We start from the raw sequence: 10,687 nt of genomic DNA on the forward strand, positions 1-10,687 counted from the left end.
AGTACTACCTCTTAAGGTTGTTGTGAGGATGAAATGGTTTATCAGCTGTGCAGCAAATGCCTCTGTGTCCCACACATAATAGGCACCCAATAAATGCTAGCTCTAACCTCACTTCTCCTGCCTGGCTACTCTATTTCAAAATCCTTCAAGACCGTTTACAGCATTTTCCAACACTTCCTACAAAAGCAGAAAATTTCAGCAATCAGAAGTTACAAAATCTCTTTTTTAAATAATTTTTTAAACTTTTTTTTGAGACAGTGTCCCACCTCAGCCCCCTAAGTAGCTGGGACTACAGGCATATGCCACCATGCCAGGCTTTTGTTTGTTTGTTTTTTGGTTAAAAAAAAAAAAAAAAAAAAAAAAAAAAGGTCTCGCTACGTTGCCCAGGCTAGTCTCAAACTCCTGACCTCAAATGATCCTCCTGCCTTGGCCTCCCAAAGTGCTGGGATTACAGGCATGAGCCACTGCATCTGGCCATCATCCTAAAATGTCACATATCCCATAGAAAAGTGAAAAGTCTACCATAAAGGAGAGCTTTAAGCAATGTACATGCACAAGTATCTGTAAGCAAATCATCCAGAAGAAAATATCAAGCAACTGTCTAATAAACTGTTCCTAAACTCCATCACATTTATCTCAAGCATCAAAAAGGAAAATTCTTTTTTTCTAAAAGAAAATAGCTTTTTTGAAAATAAACCTTTCAACAAAAGTCTCCTATTTTTAGTAGAGGCGGGGTTTCACCACGTTGGCCAGGCTGGTGGTCTCAAACTCCTGACCTCAGGTGATCTACCTGCCTCTGCCTCCCAACGTGCTGTGATGACAAGTGTGAGCCACAGTGTCCAGCTAAATTCTTAATTTTAAAAAAAGAAAAGCAGTAAACTCTTCTTACAGTTATCCAATGAAATAAGCTAAGACATCTGAAAGACATATTGTCTTAACATGTTTTGTGCTACTATAACAGAATACCACAGACTGGGTAATTTCAAAAGAAAAGGAATTCATTTTTTTAGTTCTGGAACCTGGGAAATCCAATATCAAGGTACCAGCATCTGGCAAGAGCCTTCTTGCTGTGTCAGCCTATGGTAAAAGGGCAAAGAAAGGGTGAGAGGAGAGCAAGAGGGGACTGAACTCATCTTTTTATAAGGAACCCATTCCCACAATAATGGCATTAATCCATTTATGAAGGCGGTGCCCGCATGACCCAAACACCTTCCATTAGGCCTCACTTCCCAACATCACCACATTGGGAATCAAATTTGCAACACCTGAACTTTGGGGGACACGTTCAAATCATAGCAGATACACTGAAATTTCTCTTGCGTTTGCACAAATCTCTTCTATCTATTTACCCAGGGGAATGTTTCTCTTACATGGGCCATTAACATGTGAGGAAGAAAAAGGAAAGAAAACAATAAATGCATAAGTTGAAACAAAACGTATAATGTAGAAATGCAAATATTTGAAAGTCTGCTGCATTTAACAAGTTGTATTGTGTATAGATGGAGATTTTTCTTTACTCCACTTTCTCCTCACCAATATGTGATGCAATATTTTTCATTCAATGTTCACAAAATAATTTATCATCAGATTGTCAAGTCCTTCACCAGCCTACCATGAGGAATTTGCAACTGCACATTCTGAATTTGGAGAATCTTATAAACCTATGACAGGAGACTGTGATCATACGAGCAAAGAGAGAGCTTAGATTTAAGCCATCCAGGGGGATGCACAAAGAAACACCTTAGACATCAAGTCACTGTGCTTCAGAGCCTCTACCTCCTCCGGCTCTTCAGATGTTCCCAAATCTTCTTCCTCTTTGTGGTATTTTTCTTAACTGATTTAAAATATGAAAGAAATATTCCAGCTTTTTACAATATTTAAAATACAAAAAAAAAATGAAAGAGCTTGAATACACAAAAATTGAAGAGTTGTTAAATTACAGTTCACCACCCCAATTGAGTACTAGGAAGACATTTAAAATGATGGTGATTGATGCAGTTTGGATATTTGCCTCCTCCAAATATCATGTTGAAACATAATCCCCAATGTTAGAGGTGGGGCCTGGTGGGAGGTGTGTGGGTCAGCGGGGCAGATTCCTCATGAATGGCATGGCGTCATCCCCTTGGTGATGGGTTCTCACTCTATTAGTTCACACGATAGATGGTAGTTTAAAAGAGCCTAGCACCTCCTCCCCTCTCTCTTGCTCCTTCTCTCACCATGGATATGCCCAGCTTCCCCCTTTGCCTTCCACCATGATTGTGAGCTTCTTGAGACCTCACCAGAAGCAGATGCCGGAGCTGTGCTTCTTGTGCATCCTGCAGAACCATGAGCCAAATAAACCTCTTTTCTTCATAAATTACCCAGTCACGGGTGTTCCTTTATAGCAAAGCAAAATGGACTAATACAGTGATAAAGACTATGGAAAGTGGGTAAATCAGAGCACCTCGCACTTGGGACGTGTGATGGCCATAGTCTGGAAACACAGACAAATTAACATAAGAAATGATGCATTGATATTACATTATCATACATGAGGTGTGAAATAACCTCACATGTTATGTTCACTTTGTTTCCTGTCACAATGATATGCAATTGATCACAGTGGATACAGTGCTAAGGCTGCATTTCGACCTGTCCCTGCATCAGTGATGCACTGCCTCAGATGATTTCTGTCTGATTTTTATGATGAAACCTGTCCTGGGCACAGTGGCTCACGTCTATAATCCCAGCACTTTGGGAGGCCAAGGCAGGAGAATCACTTGAGCCCAGGAGTTTGAGATCAGCCTGAGAAACATGGTGAAATTCTGTGTCTACAAAATATACGTATTTTTAATTAGCCAGGCATGGTGGCACGTGCCTATAGTCTGAGCTACTCAGGAGGCTAAGGTGAGAGGATCACGTGAGCCCAGGAGGTTAAGGATGCAGTGAGCCACGATTGTGCCACTGCACTCCTGCCCAGATAATAAAGTGAGACCCTGCCTCAAAACAAAAAATCAAAGTAAAATTAAATTAACTAAAATTTTAAAAACCTGTGCTTTTAGCACATTCCAGAAGTAATCAAGGGCCTTCAGATCTAGCAAGCATGGCACCCTCTCCAGTTGGCCACATCATTCACCAGTTTGGGAAATTAATCATCTTACCACTCTGGTATAAAGGGTGATGTACATTTCTATTAAAATCACTTCAAATGACTTTCTCCACTCATTTGAAAACAGGCATTAGGATCACTTGAGGCCAAGAGTTTGAGAACAGCCTGGCCAACATGGGGAAATCTCATCTCTACTAAAAAACAAAAAATACAAAATCAACCAGGTGTGGTGGCGCATTACTGTAAACTCAGCTACTAGGGAAGCTGAGGCACAAGAATTGCTTGAACCCAGGAGGCAGAAGTTGCAGTGAGTTGATATGGTGCCATTGCACTCCAGCCTGAATGACAGAACAAGATTCTGTCCAAAAATTTTTTAAAACTGGCATTAATTGGCCACTTTAAGGGGATCAAATACATTGGCTGGTTGCCTGTGTTATCAGACTTTATGGGACTGTCTATTGAACCAAGGATTCTGACGTATCTCAGTGTGGCTTCAACACTCTTCAGGGACTCAAAGCCTCCTGGGGAAAGACTTGTCCTCAAGGAGAAGGAAGTCAGTGTTCAGAGCTTGGCCAAAGAAAAACTCCTTAGCTTTAAAGGAAGGTGCAGTTATGAATACAGCCCCTCTCTCTAATTGTCCTCGAAAGAGCTCTCAAGAACAGACTTTTCTGAGATCTAAAGACAGCAAGGCCTTGAATAAAATTGACATCTTTATGAAAATCCTGGGAAGGTACTGAGACACAGCTGTCTTCAGATCTTGCAAGTGTGTAAGTGGGGCAGATCCATTGTCCCTCTGAAACGATGGCTCCAAACGTCCTTGGGTAATGAACACGAAGAATCACAGAGACCATCTGGCTGGCGGAATCTTCAGAGAAGCATATTATGAGAGTCAAGAAATATTTGAGGGTTTCTTACATCGTTTGTGAACTCCAAAATTACAATGACGTCTTCCACCATCTTCCACCCTATTTCATCGTCACCTCAACAAACACTGTAACTATGATTGGGGAGTGAAAGGCAGGGGACAGGTGCTTACAGATATCATGAGCATATAATTCATCACCCAAGCCAGGAAACTTCTGAGGCTGTGAAAAAGATCCTATCAAGAATGACATCAGGACAGCAGGTGTAAGCCAGGACTGACGAAGGGAAGCCAGTGTACATCATCACCCCATGAATCTACAGGCTGCAGAGAGAAAGCTTTAATCTCTAACTTCAGCCTTTTGTTCTCATCAGTTTTGTTTTGTTTTTTAATCCTGTCTCAGCTCTTGCTCTTATGTGCACATCTTTAGTCAAAGAAAATATGCAGGCTGGCCAGGTGCAGTGGCTCATGCCTATAATCCCAGCACTTTGGGAGGCCGAGGCAGGTGGATCATGAGGTCAGGAGATTGAGCCCATCCTGGCCAACATGGCGAAACCCTGTCTCTACTAAAAAAAAGAAAAATTAGCTGGGTGTGGTGGCACGTGCCTGTAATTCCAGCTACTCAGGAGGCTGAGGCAGGAGAATCATTTGAACCCGGGAGGCAGAGGTTGCAGTGAGCCAAGACCATGCCACTGCACTCCAGCCTGGGTGACAAAATGATACTCTATCTCATAAAAGAAGAAAAGAAAAGAAAAAAGCAGGCTTTCCTAGACATCTTAACCTGCCAAACTAGAAAATCCCTAAATAACAGTCCTATATACATACATTATTTTTATTTAAAAAAATTTTTTATTCTTATTTTTTGAGATAAGGTCTTGCTCTGTCACCCAGTTTGGAGTGCAGTGACACAATCTCGGCTCACTACAGCTTTGACCTCCCGGGCTCAAGTCATCCTCCTGCCGCAGCACCTCCAAGTAGCTGAGACTACAGGCTCACGCCACCATGCCCAGCTAGTTGTAGAGACAGGGTTTTGCCATGTTACCCAGGCTGGTCTCAAACTCCTGGACTCAAGCAGTCCACCTGCCTCAGCCTCCCAAAGTGCTGAGATTACAGGCATAAGCCACTACGCCCAGCCAAAAAAAAAAAAAAAACAGTTCTTAAATGCAAGGCACCATCCTAGATGTTGAGTAACATGTCACTTGGCTCTTGGAGCTTGCACTCAGGGAGGCAGATGATGACTAGGTGGCAAATAAATCATTGAAGAGGTGACTGATCAAGGTATTACCTCTGGAAAGAGTCTATTTATTTTATTTATTTTATTTTATTTTATTTTATTTTATTTTATTTTATTTTATTTTATTTTTGAGACAGAGTCTTACTCTGTCTCCCAGGCTGGAGTGCAGTGGTGCCATCTTGGCTCACTGCAAGCTCCACCTCCTGGGTTCACGCCATTCTCCTGCCTCAGCCTCCCAAGTAGCTGGGACTACAGGTGCCCGCCACCACGCCTGGCTAATTTTTTGTATTTTTAGTAGAGATGGGGTTTCACGATATTAGCCAGGATGGTCTCGATCTCCTGACCTCTTGATCCACCCGCCTCGGCCTCCCAAAATGCGGGATTACAGGCATGAGCCACCACACCCGGCCTATTTATTTTTATTTATTTATTTTTGAGATGGAGTCACTCTGTTTCCCAGGCTGCAATGGCATGATCTCGGCTCACTGCAACTTCCACCTCCCGGGTTCAAGCCATTCTCCTACCTCAGCCTCCCGAGTAGCTGGGGTTACAGACGTCCGCCACCACACCCAGCAAATTTTTGTATTTTTAGTAGAGATAGGTTTGCCATGCTGGCCAGGCCAGTCTCGAACTTCTGACCTCAGGTGATCCGCCTGCCTCAGCCTCCCAAAGTGCTGGGATTACAGGCATGAGCCACCACACCTGGCTGGAAGAGCCTACTTTTAAAAAGAAAGGTCAGGAAAGACATTTCTGAGAAGGTGACATTTGAGAATGTGACATTTGACCTGACTGCAGGACAGCACTGACCAGTCTGACAAACCCCTTCCACAGGCCTGCATTAGTTTTGTTTCCAATCCTACACCACTTTTTCCTGTTTCCTCCCTGTTTGCTTAGATCTCATGTAGTAACGGTAGTAGAAGTGATCCCTCAATGGTTTCCTCATGAAATGGAGTGAATACAGACAAAAACAAACGAGCTTTCTGTTGCAGGCTTAGGAAAACCAAGGGGAATAGAATTATCACCATCAATCAGCATTGAGCAGCCGTAGGGGTGCCTGGAATGAGATGCGCCTGAGTTTGCTTTTAATCATCTACAAAATTATCATGATCTTGTCCTTGGCTTCGAGATCAGTAAAGGAAATTTATACTCAGAGAAAGAGGGAGGACAGACTGTCCTGAGCTGGACTTAAGTGATCACAGTATTCTCTCAATTTTGAGTTCATGTTTACACTGAAGCCAGTGTGTCTCTGACCCCATAAGACTCCTAGCACTGTTCCTAGCCTCCGTTGGCCACAGGTCCCACTGACAGATACGTTCTTGTGGTAAGATATTCCTGGTGGTCAATACGATTCCTCCTGCAGGAATATTACATTGCAGTTTCTTATCCCACTGTTCATGGCTAATTAGAATAATCAATGTCTCTCTCTTCCAAACATTAGCCACATGGGGTCAAGTCAGCATCAAGCTAGTTTTTGTGCTTATCGTAAACTTTCCATGTTCCTCTTTTCTTCCACACACCAGGTCAAGATTGCTACACTCCTCTCAACATTTTCCAACATGTGAATTTTGGAAACGTAACAAGAAGAAAGACTGAATAGACTTTTCAACTGGGGACTAGCAAGAACCAAAGGAAATGCAATAATGAAGCATGTTCTGCTATTGAGCATGGGTCTGTGACTGTGTCCAAATGAGGCTTTTGCTTTTTATAGGATGCAGATCATATCATTCACCCATGCTCCAGAAGACCATAAGATTTATCCATAAGACTTATCCATAATATTTGCTCCAAAAGATTTATCCATAATAGCCTATTCTACTCCCCACTTTCTCGCTCACTCTTTCCCACTTTCTCTTTGTGAACCTTCTGCTCAAAGCCGGGTTTTCATAATGGCACATTTATGAGGCTATTGTTCACAGATAATTTACCCAATTTTTCTTTATTAATTCTCCTTTAATTGCTTTCAGATGTTGTCTCCTATTTGTCCAGATAGGTAATATGTTTTCCAATACTCATCTACACAGTAAAATATTGTCATTTGCCATATTATTTGGATCCTCAATAGATTTTTTCCCCAGATATATTTACTGCTGCTAGACATCCAGGTAATGCCCAATAATAATAGTAAACTCTTAAATAGTATTTACTGTCTTCCAGGCACTGTTTCAAGCACTTTGCATTTATTAGCTCATCAGATCCCCGGACAGCCTTGTGAAATAGGTGGTGGTATAACAATTCACAGATGGGATCCGGTGTTCCAACCCACGGAGAAAATGCGGCCTTTGACTGAAGAAGAGACCCGTGTCATGTTTGAGAAGATCGCGAAATATATCGGGGAGAATCTTCAGCTGCTGGTGGACCGGCCCGATGGCACCTACTGTTTCCGTCTGCACAACGACCGGGTGTACTATGTGAGTGAGAAGATTATGAAGCTGGCCGCTAATATCTCCGGGGACAAGCTGGTGTCGCTGGGGACCTGCTTTGGAAAATTCACTAAAACCCACAAGTTTCGGTTGCACGTCACAGCCCTAGATTACCTTGCACCTTATGCCAAGTATAAAGTATGGATAAAGCCTGGTGCAGAGCAGTCGTTTCTGTATGGGAACCATGTGTTGAAATCTGGTCTGGGTCGAATCACTGAAAATACTTCTCAGTACCAGGGCGTGGTGGTGTACTCCATGGCAGACATCCCTTTGGGTTTTGGGGTGGCAGCAAAATCTACACAAGACTGCAGAAAAGTAGACCCCATGGCGATTGTGGTATTTCATCAGGCAGACGTTGGGGAATATGTGCGGCATGAAGAGACGTTGACTTAAAGTCATTGCAAGAACAGGCGGCTGTATGGAAGGGCCGAGCGTTGTTTCCTGTGTTTGTGTGGACTCCACCATCGTGTTGAATTTTGTCAACACTCTGACCTCTTCGGGACTTCTTGTTTACTGTACTCTCTATCATTGACAAATACAGGCTGGATTCTTATTATATACAGAGATAGCTCAAAAATGGGGTTTCAGACCTTTGTGTTTGTGATGAAATAGAATACTCTGTTTCATATTTGAATCAGAGGGCTTCTTGTTCTGAGAAATAGGTTCAAAATCATTGGAACTAGGAACAAGAATAGCTTGTTATCTGTGATAACACTTTGTTTTCTAAACTCATGATAAGAACACAGGGATTGTCTTTTTTATTAATATGCAAGATAGATATTTCCATAACAGAATAATAAACCACATGTGGGGTTTTAAAAATGAAATTTGTCTAAAACAGTAAGAGCAATTCAGCTATTTTTCCATACGATAATTGGTGTGTGGTATGAAAGAAAAACGTAATCAAACCCCACTTCTGCCACCTACCAGCTATATGGCCTCGAATGAGTCATTCAGCTTTAATAAGGTTTGTTTTCTTCTGTTTAAAAAGATACAAAACTTAAAAAATAGCTTTGGCCATCTACCTGAGAATTAGAAATTCTGATTTTTGGAATTAGAAATCATGATTGTAGGCTGGGCACAGTGGCTCACGCCTGTAATCCCAGCACTTTGGGAGGCCAAGGCGGATGGATCACTTGAGGTCAGGAGTTTGAGACCAGCCTGGCCAACATGGTGAAACCCCATCTCTACTAAATATAAAAAAAATTAGCCAGGTGTGGTGGCACGTGGCTGTGGTCCTAGCTACTTGGGAGGCTGAGGCAGGAGAATGGCTTGAACCGGGGAAGCAGAGGTTGCAGTGAGCTGAGATGGTGCCATCACATTCCATCCTGGGCAACGGAGTGAGACTCTGTCTCATTGTAAAGCATCTAGTACGGTGTACAGTGCCTGGGAAATGATAGGTGTGGAATAAATTGTAAGAATTATTTTTATATTATATATATTATGTATTCCTGTTATTAAGTGTAGAGTTTTATGAGTATAATTTGATTATATTACCTTCTTTTTTACAAGCTGTTTTCTCAGTATTTTTCTTGGATGGAATGATCCTAAGCTGGAATGTTTTTTTCACTTACTTGACTGGATTGAACTAAAAGCACTGATCAAAGACCGCGACATAAAAATTAAGTCCCTTTGTCCTTCCCCGTGCCTCCCAAAGTTATTTTAAGATCATTAGAATATTTCTTTGGTAACATTTTATAGACAAAAAATTTAAAAACTTCCTGTATTGCAAAACTAAACTATTTCTTTAATGAATATACTGCTTATTTTAAGTTCCAAAGGTGAAGTTTTTAAGAATAAAACATTACCGACTCCTGCTTTTATAAAAAAAAAAAAAAACAATTCACAGATGAAGAATTTGAAGCACAGAGAAGTCAAGTACGTTGCCCAGTATAAATCCCATACAGGTCTATGGTGTTTGGTCCTTGGCACTCCAACTTAGTAAAATTGCATAATGTTTTTGTCCATGTTAATCTATAAAATTCCTATTTATCTCTTTTCTGAAACAGGAGAAATAGGTCAATTCAAAATAATCATTAACAGTCAAAACAGAACCAGACATCTTTTTCTGATTGGCTGGTTAAATTGGATTGGTTGTAGCTCTGCTCTTCCAGGAGAATGGATGGGTAGCTCCCTTGCAGGGAAATGACTGTGATTAGCTTTTCCAGGCCACTGGGCTAACTCATTAACATTTAGGATATTTTTTCTGTCCAAATTCTACAGCTTGGCAGAGTGAACTTTTCATGACCTGCCTCCAGCTTCCTTCTCTCCTTTTTTTTTAAAAAAAATTAGTTTCAGCTTTTATTTTAGATTCAGGGGATACACGTGCACGTTTGTTACCTGGGTATATTGCATGATGCTGAGGTTTGGGGTACAATTGATCCTGTTACCCAAGTCATGAGCATAGTACTAAATAGTTTTTCAGCTCTTGCCCTCCACTCCATCTCCCCACTCTAGTGGCCCCCAGTGTCTATTGTTGCCATCTTTATGTCCATGAGTACCCAAGGTTTAGGTCCTACTTATAAATTAGAACATGCTATATTTGGTTTTCTGTTCCTGCATTAATTCACTTAGGATAATGGCCTCCAGCTGTATCCATATTGCTGCAAAGAACATGATTTCATTCTTTTTATGGCTGCACAATATTCCATGGTGTATATGTACCAGATTTTCTTTATCCAATCTACTCTTGATGGACACCTAAGTTGATTCTTTGTCTTTGGTATGGTGAATAGCGCTGTAATCCCAGCACTTTGAGAGGCTGAGACAGGCAGATCGCCTGAGGTCAGGAGTTCGAGACTAGCCTGACCAACATGGTGAACCCCATCTCTACTAAAAAAATACAAAAATTAGCCAAGCATGGTGGTGCACACCTGTAATCCCAGGTACTTGGGAAGCTGAGGCAGGTGAATCACTGAAACCCAGGAGGCAGAGGTTGCAGTGAGCCGAGATCACTCCACTGCACTCCAGCGTGAGCGACAGAGCGAGACTTGGAAGGAAGGAAGGAAGGAAGGAAGGAGAGAGAGAGAGAGAGAGAGAAAGAAAGAAAGAAAGAAAGAAAGAAAGAAAGAAAGAAAGAAAGA

The 10,687-nt window shown here is 41.8% G+C and overlaps 1 protein-coding gene across 1 annotated transcript; it reads left to right on the forward strand.

The window, feature by feature from the left end:
* The first annotated feature begins 7,416 nt into the window (after nt 1-7,416).
* On the forward strand, nt 7,417-9,043 carry LOC111538575 (60S ribosome subunit biogenesis protein NIP7 homolog). Its single transcript, XM_023206034.1, has one exon. It carries the CDS (start codon nt 7,455-7,457, stop codon nt 7,995-7,997), a length of 543 nt encoding a protein of 180 aa, XP_023061802.1. The 5' UTR covers nt 7,417-7,454; the 3' UTR covers nt 7,998-9,043.
* Nucleotides 9,044-10,687: the final 1,644 nt, after the last annotated feature.

Source organism: Piliocolobus tephrosceles, chromosome 5, assembly GCF_002776525.5.
Source record: "Piliocolobus tephrosceles isolate RC106 chromosome 5, ASM277652v3, whole genome shotgun sequence".
NCBI lineage: Eukaryota > Metazoa > Chordata > Mammalia > Primates > Cercopithecidae > Piliocolobus > Piliocolobus tephrosceles.

Excerpts from the sequence above, each read along its gene's own strand:
- LOC111538575 (XM_023206034.1), top strand. The coding sequence starts at position 7,455 with ATGCGGCCTTTGACTGAAGAAGAGACCCGTGTCATGTTTGAGAAGATC.